This window comes from Phyllopteryx taeniolatus, chromosome 13, assembly GCF_024500385.1.
Source record: "Phyllopteryx taeniolatus isolate TA_2022b chromosome 13, UOR_Ptae_1.2, whole genome shotgun sequence".
In the NCBI taxonomy this organism is placed as follows: domain Eukaryota; kingdom Metazoa; phylum Chordata; class Actinopteri; order Syngnathiformes; family Syngnathidae; genus Phyllopteryx; species Phyllopteryx taeniolatus.
The window spans coordinates 18,079,527-18,091,223 of record NC_084514.1 but is presented as its reverse complement, the minus strand read 5'-3'; the positions used below and the strand labels follow the sequence as shown (position 1 = coordinate 18,091,223).

Below are 11,697 nucleotides of genomic sequence, written 5' to 3'. Positions count from 1 at the left end.
AGATTCTCCGAGAGCGAATAAGTCAGGTGGGAACCAACCTGGAGTCCAATCAATGAGAAAGACTGTGGGTGTGGTTTGGAACGGAATGGTCCAAAATTCATCCTGCTCGTCTGATCTGCACCTGCAGGAACTGTTTGCATATGATTCTTGCTGCCAAAATGTCAAGCGGTTATTAAATCCAAGGGTTCACTTACTTTTACAGGCCTGCACTGTGAATGTTTACATTATGCTGTAAAAATATGAAAAGATAATTGCGTGGAATCACTTTAAGCAGCCTCTTTTCTCTTGGGATTTAGATGATCAAACCACATTTTAAGACCAAATTAGGTAGAAATGTAAGAAATTTCAGAGTTCGCATACTTTTTCCTCCCACTGTACAAGGAAATGATTCCACAAAAACACACTTTTAATAGTTTAATATTACAAGTCCTAAAATAACATACCCGCGTTAAGATGACTTTGGCTCATCTTGTCAAGTTTCGCTTTAGTGCAGCTTCCCAATGAAGTGTTGAATTGCCGTAAAACTAAAGATTCCTCTTCATGCCATCCATTAGCAAGAAGGAATCTGCTTGAATGACACTTGGGGAAAACGTGGCTTCTGTCCGTTTGCACGACTGAAATAAGAACCAACAAAGCCGCAGATGTCGTTCCTCCAGATATTTTTTTATTTTGTCTTTCAGACAAAAGACAACCAAAACAAGAACGATTTTTGCATAACGATAGTACAGCAGCGGCCAAGGATAGAAAATATTTTTGTTGTCTTCAGTGTAAAAATAACTGGCCGGCCCGTCGTAGTGCAAACGATTGAACTAAGTGAGGCACGTGGCACAGGTGCTAATTCAACGACACTTAAGTGCTAACGGCGAAAATCCAACTTCTCCTAAATGCCAATCGTAAAAAGGCCGCTGTTACTTCCTGCGTCGTGCAAAACACAATACTTCCGACTAGGGTTGGAAACTTTCAACAGGAATTTTAAAAGTTGGAAACTTTCCATGGGAATAAACCAGGAATTGAAAAACGTTACGACTCTACGCCCGGTCCATTTTTTGCTGCAAATTTTAAGTTGCGAGCGAGCTTCCGATACACCAGTGCTCAAACTGAAAAAGTTTTGAAGTAATAATTAAGATACTGCTGGATGTTTGAATATGATCATCTACTCAGGGAAAGTTTCCAATTGGACATATTTCCAAATTTCCCGATTTTAACTTCCCATTATTCAGAAACCTTTCAGAAGTTTCCTGGAAATGTTCCATCCCTTTACAACTTAAACAAATAATAATAATTCATGACAGCTTGTGGTCCCTCGGGGGGCGGCGGCAGAACATGAAAAGTGTCTCAAATTAAGTCTAATATTTCCCAGTTTATGTTACATGTAAAAAATAAATATCAGCTCTAGTCAGACGTTTTTTCAGATTTGTCCAGAAAACTAAAAAGATTAAGGGGTCATTCCCCCCCAACCCCGCCTGGTCAGGACGCTAGGACGCCACGCCGGATGATGTCGGAGCCGTAGCGTCGGCTCAGGGAAGCGTCGCCCCTCAGCTGGTGCGTGTGGCATCGTTTCAAGCAGGGCTGGTCCAGCACCTCAGGGCCGCCGCCCTCGTTCTCGGCCCCCGTACGAAGCCTGGTCCTAGGGTGCTGGGGCCCCGGCGGAAGCGTGTAGGTGAGCGGCCGCAGCAATTGTTTGCTTTGTTCCGGCTCGTTCTTCTCGCTGCGCTTTGGGATCCGGAACTTCCCCCAGCCTTTCAGGGACCCATTGGACACCCGGGGAACATCCAAAGGGGCATCCTTTAGCTTACTGTGGTTGATGACGTCAGAATTTCCGGACCTTCTTCTGGTTTCTCCAGCGTCCGATGATCTAATGTCTACCAGCCGGATGGAAATGGTTTTGTCCAGAGCCTTAGAGCCGAACCGGCCCTTCAGGGCTCCGGCGGAGGTCTCTGAAACTTCAGTCCAACGCTTCCGCTTCCGGTCGTCGTGCTCCTGTTGTTTTTCTCGCCGCCGTTCAGGCACCGGGGCCTCCATCCGGGCGGTTTTCCTGTGCAGTTTGACACCAACACTTTCCTGAGCGGTCACCTCCTGCTTCGGGGACTTCGTGTGCCGAAGCACGAGGTTGTCGTTAGGATGGTTTGGGGCCCGGGGGTCCTGATCCGACTCATTGAGCTGCAAGGGTTTGGCCTCAAGGGTTCTGGTGTCCTCCTTAGATACCGGCGGTGAGTCAGAGAGTCCTTTCCTTTCACGCGATTTCCCTTTGTCCTGCTTGGATCGTCGTTTGGTCTTGTGTTCAGAGTGGTTCCATGGGGTCCGAGTGTGGGACCTTTGAGAGTTCAGGCGGTCTATAGAGAAGAGACTCTGCAGATCCAGCTCCGATGGATTCCCTGGTGACAAAATTGTGGACATAGCATTAAATTTGGCATTTGTGGGATGGTTTAGTACAGCAGGGGTCCGGTTCAGCAAGCATTTTCATTTCATCAAGAGTACTCAAAATATTTGTTGCAATTTACAAATGTCATGGCCCATCTGTCTGTTTAAAGAATAAATGAAATATAAACAAAAATTAATTTACACACACACACACAGCCCCAGTGGTGGTCTATAGACTAGAAACTCACTGCTGAGCAGCTCTTGGTCTATGAGCTGGACTTGGTGCTGGAAGATCTGCTCCTGAACTCGCCACATGGAACGTTTCATCTTCTCCCGCCGGGTCACCATGTAGGTCAGGTTGCGGACCTGAGGGGGCGGCAGCGGGTCACAAAGTTAAACGTTGTGGTGTGCTTCTCGCCCTGTCTTTTTTTCAACACATACGAGGACCTGACGTTACTCTTCGTGCCCTCAAGATCAACTACATCTGTAGACAATGACCTCTGCACTCTCGAGTAGTAGTAGGACCAATACCACTGGTCTTTCATGTTCTAGGGGTCACCGTCCTACCTCAGGTGAACCCCTAGCATCTCCAATGGGCAGCTACCCACTCCAGTAGTCCTCAAGTAAGTCACTCTCCAGAGGAGCTCAGGTCTTTTAGCCTTCCCGGTTTTCACATAACCTCTCCAATGGACTTTACCGCTGTGCACAGGACCTCAATTCCAGTTGTCTCTTTCCCTCCTCTGAGGTCTCTAACCTCCCCAGTAGTAACTTGCCCTCTTCAATGGTTACTGACTCTCTGGAGGACCCAGACCTTCTCCAAAGGAACTTTTCTCATGGTCTTTAAGCCTTTCCAGGGGTGACTAACTCTGGAGAGGTCCTAGCCTCTCCTCTGGTCACCTACCCTCTGCTTTAGCCCCTCCTCATCCCCAGAGGACGTATAGTGATAGCATTTCACCCTTTCCAAGGGTCACCACCCCCCTCACTGAAGGATTCCTTCCCTTTCTAGTGGCCACCCATTCTGTTGTGGTCCATTACGCTCCCCAGAGGACCCCAATCAATTGTATTTCAGCCTCTCTATAGGTTACCAATGCTCTCTAGAGGACCCCCACCAATCATCTTTCACCCTCACCATTGGTGACCACCCCTCTCCAGAAGAGCCTCATCTTCTACAGTGGTCACTAATCCTCCCCGATGGTCTTTCACCCTATCCGGGGGCCCCCACCGTTTCAGGTGATCACCTACCCTGTGTTGTGGTCCTTTAACCTTCCTAGAGAACCCGATATTTGCATTTCACATGTTCCAGGCGACCCCTCCCCTTCCCAGTAGCCACTTGCCCTCTCCAGTGGTCACCGACTCTTCCCAGGCCTCACCTACTCTGTCGTCGTCTCTTACCTTCCATCGAGGACCCCCACCAATTGTGGTTCATCATCTGCAAGGATCAACCACCCTCCTATCTATTGCTTTTCAACCTCCCCAGCAGGCACAAGCTCTCTCCAGTAGACCCCCTAACCTTTTCTGGTCACCGCCCCTCTCTTGAGCTCCTTACCCTCCTCCCCACATGACCCCCATCAGTTGTCTTTCAACCTCTCGAAGGGCGATCACCCCTTTCCAGGGGGATCACAAACCTCTACATCGGTCTCCAACCCTCCCAGTTGGTCTTTCGCCCTCTCTCGGGGCCCCGCACCCTGTCCTGTGGTCACCTACCCTCTCCAGGTCTTGGCGGAGGTGCGTGAAGAGCTGCAGGCGTCTCAGCAGCACCTCGTGCTCACGTCTGGCCAGGCTGTCCTCCTCGTCCTTCTTGGGCGTGAGCAGCGGCTGGTTGAAGTTGGCTTTGCGCTTCAGCTTCCAGTACTGGTACAAGAAGTCCACTGTCTCGGGCGCCATCTTGAGGTGGCGGCCCACTTCCTCGGTGTCCACAAACTGGTAGAAGACCTCCTCCATCTCTTGCAGTTTCATCTTGCGGATGTTGACGCGCTTTTCCTGCGGGTCGCGTTGACGAACGAGGCACAACGAGACGAGGCCGGGGGCTGGGGCGGCGGTGTCCTCTTCGTCGTCCCCTCTAACCCTTCCTCGCCGTTTGCCCTTCTTGCTCCCGACACCTTCCTCGTTTTCTACCTCGCCGCTGGAGTCTCGCTCCCCAGAATCGCCGCCCTCGAGGCCCGAGTGCTTGGGGCAGTAGGACTTGAACTTGACTTCGTCGTCCTGGGTGAGGATGGTGGTCATCTCCAGGCCGGAGTGGAGGCCGCACGTCACGTGGAAGGCGATGCGGCAGTTTTTGGCGGAGCACTGTGGTGGGAGACTGAGGGTTAGTCCCCGCAAATATTAGGAGACACACAGACGTCACCCAAATAAACAAATTGACTACGTATACATCCACACGTCTGCTCAAACAACACAAAACACCTGCTGGCGATATAAACTGCAGCCATGGAAACCCATGTCCAAATTTGATCAATTTCACACACACACACAAACAAACAAAGCAATCTAAAATGTTGAATAAAGCTTGCTTTTTTCAAAAAAATCCAAAGTTTAATGACTCAAAAATATGCAATTTTTTTATTTATATATACATATACACACACACACACACACACACACACGTGTATATATATATATACACACACACACACACACACACATATATATACACACACACATATATATATATATACATACACACACATATATATATACATACACACACAATATATTTTAATGTAATTATTTGTTCTTTTAATTTTCTATTTTTATTTTGGGTGGGGAAAAAACACGACAGGCAAAGAAATCTTTCGACTGGTATTAATTCCATTTTTCCCCCCAAAGGTGAACCTACCTGGATGCAGGCTCCCATCTTCTCTTTACACAGGCAGCAGTTGAGCGCCCACCTGTTGCTGGGAATGTGCGACACGTTGGTGATCGGCTCCATCTTCTCCGGGTTCCCGATGCTCACCTGCGGGGGGGAGACGAGATCGAAAAATAAGAAGGCAACGAAAGGGTCGGAAAAGATTCGCGAGCTCGAGCGCGAGGGTCACCTCTGGGATCCACAAGGCACAGCTGACGTGGACCCACTTGGTTCCACTGCGGGTGGGCTTCATGGCACCGCCCTTCTTCGGGCACAACTGGCACTTTGGCAGGATACCCAGGGCGCAGATCCGACACAACCAGCTGCCCTTTGGGACTTTCTGTATGCCGTAACATGCCTGAAAAGGCGGGTGACAAAATGGTTGACACTTTACAGATAAACAGCATCACCGTTGTCAGCAATGTGAAGGTACTTCATGAAGTTCACGTCAATCTCTCACAGCGCATTTACCTTTGCATCACAAACATTAGAAAATCACAATCACGATGACGATGCTAGTTGTTAATATTCCAATTGAATAAACTTGTTGAAAATATGCATTTTGCGCAGGTGGTTTTTATTTTAAAACAAAACGTGTTTGTGTGACTTTTGTTTACGTCTTTTAGCGACACAGTGGTTCCTTGACTGCGAGTTTGATTCCTGACCTGGTGGACGCAGATGTTGCACTTGTCGCAGAACACCATCTCGTTGTTGTCCTCTCCGTCGGGCGACTGGCACACGTCGCACACCACGTCCTCGTCGTACTCGATGCCCAGGCCCTCCTGTGTCTCGGTAGCGTGCGTCATGTTGTCATGACAACGCCGCTCAAACTCCTCCAAGGCGCGCTCCGTGGCGAATTCGTCCAGTGGCGGGAGAGCTGAGGGGGAGACGTTTAGGGAAACTTAACGCAACATACAATTCTTTCATGCCGTCGGTTAATATGGGAAATATCGCCTTACATAAAATCGCAGGAATTTGAATCGATTTTTCCCTTCCTTGATTTATAGAAAAATAATATATCCCAATTTATTTTCCCAAAAACACAATCTATAATTTGAATAGATTTTCCCCACCTTCACGTACACAAAAATACAATTTTACAATTTTCACAAAAGTACGATTTCTAATTTCAAATGTATCCCCCGTTCCCCTACAGAAAAATGAAATCTACCAATTTATTTTCACAAAAATACAATTTCCAATTTGAATCGATCTCGCCCTTCACATAGAAAAAGCCCATGACATTATTTAACTGTTTAATAATAAAACTGGGCTTGTTTCTTGTTTTACGCAATGTGCAAATGATTCCACTCTGGAATTAAAGTCGCTTGTCGCCGGAAGAGTCGCTAAACATATCAACCAACGCTCCGTACATTAAACTACACGAGCCGAAAAAAGTCCCGACAAACACATGCAAGTTATCGGATGAATCGGCCGGCCCCAGCCGTCGGCGGACTCACCCAACTTTGCGAACTCCTCGTTGACGACCCGCAGCCAGGCGACGTCTTCCTCGTTGAGGTCGTAGCGACACGTGCCCTCCGCCAGGGTCCGGATGTCCACGTAGCCGAGGGCCTGGGCGGCCGACGTGCGGATCAGCTTCTTGGGTCTGACGAACGTGACTTCCTTGCTTTTCTCTGTTAGCGCCCGGGCCACGGGCTCCGGGATGGACTGCGGGCTGACGGGCACCTGGACGCCCTTTTCCCACTCCTGCCGCCACGGGTCGGCCAGGATGTAGTAATCCTCCGGGTTGAGCTGGTACGAGTCGTGCACCTTCATGGCGGTGATCAGGTCCGTCCTGAAGACCTGGAGCGGACATGCAAAGTTCGGCACCAACGTCCTCGTTTGTCACGGTCTCGTTCTTTAAACTCGGGGGTTTCAAGAGGTGGATCGGGACCCGAAATTGGGTGGGGGACCCAATCTGGGTGAGCTAGTTAACATTTACCTGAAAACATTTTGATGAGCACTTTTCTATTATTTTGGAGAAAAAATGACACGCAAGAAAAGAAAGAAAATTGTCAGACACAATTTTCGTTTGACATTCTTATGATGAAAACAGAATTTAAATTTGATATTTCTTTCTTTTAAGTATTAAATCGGGGGGAAATTTGATACGACAAATTTTAATTTAACGTTTGTCATTTTTTTGTGATTTCATATTTTTATTTTGAAAGCAAAATGATGAGGTAAATAATTTATTATGTGTTCTTTTGCTCATTAAAATTTTACATTTTCAAATAAAAATGACATTCATTTATTTCATCTTTTTATTTCTTGGATTTAAATAATGTCATTTACATGTTTGAATGATTAATGATTTTGAAAAGATTGACAGGCAGATTAAATTTGATGTCTTTTTCAGTTCGACATATGTTGGGGAAAAATTGACCGGCAAATAAATTTTAATTCAGTAACTTTTTCGCCTGATTTAATTTTACATTTTTTAAAAAACTAAAAAATAAAAACAATAATTTAAATTAGTTCTTTTTCTCATTTAATTTTTTTTATTGGGAATTAGACAATGACAGGCAGCAAAATCATTGTCATTATTTTTTTATTTCGTCTAAAAAATAAATTTAAAATAAATGAGAAATAATCTAACTTGTGGAACTTTGACATTTAATTTTGCTTCTTTAATTTTCTTTTGGTTCTTAAATAGTGTCAAATGAGTAAAAGATATAATAATATAATATAATAATATAAAACAATGAGTGCTATCAATGAAAACGTTTTTTCTTTTCCTTTGTGTACACTTTCCAAACACTGCAGTCAGCTGAGGCGCAAACTGCCAATCAGAATCAAGCTGGCTCTTGTTTTGCTTGAATTTGATTGGCCCTCGTGCTGGAGGGCGTGGGAACAGCAGATAAGAGCGGCTGTCATGCGCTTGGTCACTTATCGAAGCACTATGGAGTGAAATAGCAGCATATGTGCCATCGGCAAGTATATTCTCATTTATGAGCATTGTGATGATTGTGTAAATAGTGGCGCACCTCAGAAGGTTTCTGTCTGCGTCCTCTCCTGGCCTGAGATGAATTCTGGGACCAGCAGGTGGAATTGCCTGAGCAGTGAACAATTCAGTTGAAGAAATCAAAAGTTCATATGTGACGCCCTCTATCTTCTCCTCTTGTTCTATATTTGGTGGCAGCACCAATGATGAGTCAGCACAAACGAAAAAACCTTACTGGCATTGTCGGACTCGTCGCTGCTGCTGGGGTGTCGACTTCTCTTCATGGTGGGGCGTCTGAGGAGCTCCAGCTTCACCACGCTAAGGACAAAACAGAGGAATATGATGTTAGGAGCACCACAAGATCACATCATTCCTGGAATATATAGTTTAAAAAAAAAAACACACATTTCAGTCCAAATGGGAGACATTGATATGATATGAACAAGTGCACATAGAATGTAAATTGATAGTCACGTCACATTTATTTTATGTAACTGCTCTCAAGTGCTGAGTCATAAACAACCTGAAGTGAACGCAGTCATGCCACACGTCACGTAATCAGAATCATCTTTATTTGCTGAGTATGTCCAAAAACACACAAGGAATTTGTCTCCGGTAGTTGGAGCCGCTCTAGTACGACAATAGACAGTCAATTGACAGAGAACACTTTGGAGACAGAAAGACATTGACAAAAAAAAAAAAAAAACAGTCACTGAGCAGTAAAGGGTTGCTAGTTATCTGGTAATGTCGGTCGGTACAAAATTATTATTATGAATGTTTTTTTTTTTACAATTGTGCAAAAAGCTGCAGAGTCTTCTAGCGCTTACAATGACTACTATAGCGCCGAGACTTCAAGGAATATATGCAGTTTAAAGTGACTCGTAGTGCGATAATCGTGGGCAATGTCGATTGTGCAAATGTTGCAGATACTCCTCAGTCAGTGTGCAAATACGTAGTGTAACGTTACGTAACGCAAGAGAACATTTCATATATTCATGTCAAAATGTGATTCTTTTTCAATAAAAATTGGGCCATTTCTTGTAGTATAACAGCCTTATAATTGAAATATTCCGACTTTATTAACTGACTTTTATTTCCCCCTCAAACGCATGATACATATTTAAAGGCTAGTCCAAATTTGTCAAGATTAAATATTTGTACCAATGATCACAATAAAATCCATCTGCTGAGTATTTAGTCTACAGAGTATGTGTCACAAGCAGGTTTATTCATTCTTTTGTCTCAATTTGATAATGTGACATTTGTATCAAAAATTCCTAAGTGCAATATTTTCAACACTTTCACACTCCTCACAATATCACACCAATACACGTTTTTTGCTACCTAAAATTTGTCACGAGCAGCTTTATTGGTATTTTTCCTCTATTTAGCATCCAAACTGGATTTGAAGCAAAAACGTGAAGCAAATCAAACATGTTGGCACTTTTACAGCGTTGAAAATCACACGTAACAATTAACATTTTCAAGCTTGTCGCGCCATACATAAACTGATATTGAAATTGAAAAACATGTATCGCTAGAAGACAACAAGGCATATATTTACCAAGTAATATGAGTTCATCAGTGTTGTTTGTGTGGCACAACACTAGAACTGCTGTAGCTATGCGGCTAGCCGGTGAACGAACGCGTCCTCTGAGGCTGTGAGCGAAAGAGTTGCTTTCTGTGTATAAGACGACATGTTGGCTCACATCACGCACACGACAAAAAAAAACCAAAAACGATTTCAAATGATGACTTTGAGTGTTGGGCCGCCACGCTAACCCGACAAACTTTTCGGGAAATGACGCCAACTGTTCAAAAGGCGTTAGCTCACAACAGGTAGCAACCACAAAGGTTAAATGTACACAACACTTGAAGCGTGAACAGCAACATAGAGGAGGACTTGCAAGTGGAAATCTAAGGAAATATCCGATAATATTTGATGGCCTGACGGTTGAAACGTAGGGAAAACGTAGCAGCAGTATAGAAATAGACCTTCTACTAAGCTAACAGCAGCTAGCGACGCCGTAACTTTTAGCGCATACACAAGCACAAAGTAGCAGTTAGCTTGAATGCTACGGACACGAAAAAACGCTTTTATTTTTTGTTTTATATTTTTGAGAAAAACGAGGTCGTTTTGACGTCGCGTTGAGATGTTAGCATTAGCCTTGATGCTAACCTGTCAGTGTCGTTGCAAAACATGAGGGCCCAGCCACCAACCGGCGCCTCCAGTGGAATATTCCATCATGTTGTTGTCTTATTGTTTGTACTCCCTTTTCCGCGATTAAATTGAATTAAATTATGGCGTTTACTAGACATTAGCCGTGTGAAATCACCCACACCATTTAAGGACAATAACCTATGGGACTCCCTGGAAGACGAGCGCTTGTATCGCAATGGGACAATTCCTGGATAAATAAAAGAGATGAAGTAACCTGTTAGCAGGTTGCTACGTTACATAACGCAGACAGGTGGTGATAGTTGTTGTTGTTGTTTTTAATCGCATAACAACTCAAACTGTTAGGTTTGGTCTGCATCCCTGATCTCCTAAAAAAAACAAGACTTCACTACTTTCCCAAAAAGAAGAGATAAATGCCAAGATCTTCAGTTTCTTAATGAGATGCACTTTTCAAGTGAACGTTGAATATTGATATACCTTATGTTCTCAAAGGCTCCTGAACAATTCAAAATGTTCTTTATAGTTCTTAAGGTCTGTAAAAGTGGGTCACGACTTGGCAAGAACAAGAAAATGCGGGTCTCAGGGTGACAATAGTTGAGGAGCGATGGTTTCGAGTACTTTTCAAAAAGTCCGCCGGTTGGCGACGTTCCGAACGGGTTAGCAACCCGTGCTAACATGTTCATTGGTTGCTCGCATTCAATTCAACTTCAACTGCTGATTTTGTTTGTATCGAAGTTCCAGCTCGGTATGCGTCGAAATGTTCGAATTGATAGTTTGGTTCGGACGCGTGGCTCGTCTTTACTGGGAGTTGTTGCGAACGTGTGGCTAAGAGCGGCCGCTAATGCTAAGTGGCTGGCAGCAGACGACGCCAGCGAGCCACTGGTCGAGGTTAAGCTTTGGCGCCATTTTAAAATGACGACGCCGTGTTCTCCGAGCGCCGGCCGGCCGCTTTCGACAAGCCCACGGAGCCCGGTGCAGCGGAGCAGTGTGGACGGTACATACGGTGCAAGCCGCCGTTTGCCTTGGAGGTGAGGCGCAGTTCAGGCTCGGTGTTCCACTTGACCCGCATTCCACATACACAAACACCCAGATGGGGAGGGGGCGGCAGGGGGCGGGGCCGGGCCGCGAGGAGGCAAGCCCGCTTTGGCTGCAGTTGCCACACTGGGCCGCTGGAGGGCAGCAACGCCCCCGCCGCCGTCGTAGAGATCAAAAACAAAAACATTAGAATCATATTCAATATCCGCCATTTTTGTTAGAAAATGCCTTGTACTTGTTCACAAAATAATTCATTAGTTATTGCTATTATTTGCTATATTACTGCGCATGACGCCTAACCTGTCAATCAATTCTGTCGTTGGGGCAAGTTTA

At 45.2% G+C, this 11,697-nt stretch overlaps 1 protein-coding gene across 5 annotated transcripts; it reads right to left on the bottom strand.

Annotated features, from left to right (window-relative positions):
* Positions 1-642: 642 nt before the first annotated feature.
* Positions 643-11,472, bottom strand: jade1 (jade family PHD finger 1). Of its 5 annotated transcripts, none has more exons than XM_061796022.1 (11): positions 11,332-11,391; positions 9,715-9,831; positions 8,386-8,468; positions 8,194-8,261; positions 6,667-7,009; positions 5,872-6,083; positions 5,397-5,564; positions 5,198-5,314; positions 4,066-4,647; positions 2,610-2,727; positions 643-2,375 (listed from the first exon to the last, which is right to left on the bottom strand). In XM_061796022.1, exons 3-11 carry the CDS (start codon positions 8,432-8,434, stop codon positions 1,468-1,470), a joined length of 2,565 nt encoding a protein of 854 aa, XP_061652006.1. In that variant the 5' UTR covers positions 8,435-8,468; positions 9,715-9,831; positions 11,332-11,391; the 3' UTR covers positions 643-1,467. The 5 variants fall into 5 exon arrangements, with proteins under 5 accessions (XP_061652006.1, XP_061652007.1, XP_061652004.1 ...); XM_061796023.1 differs by lacking the exon at positions 11,332-11,391 and adding an exon at positions 10,807-10,822; XM_061796020.1 differs by lacking the exon at positions 9,715-9,831 and having other exon boundaries at positions 11,332-11,472.
* Positions 11,473-11,697: the final 225 nt, after the last annotated feature.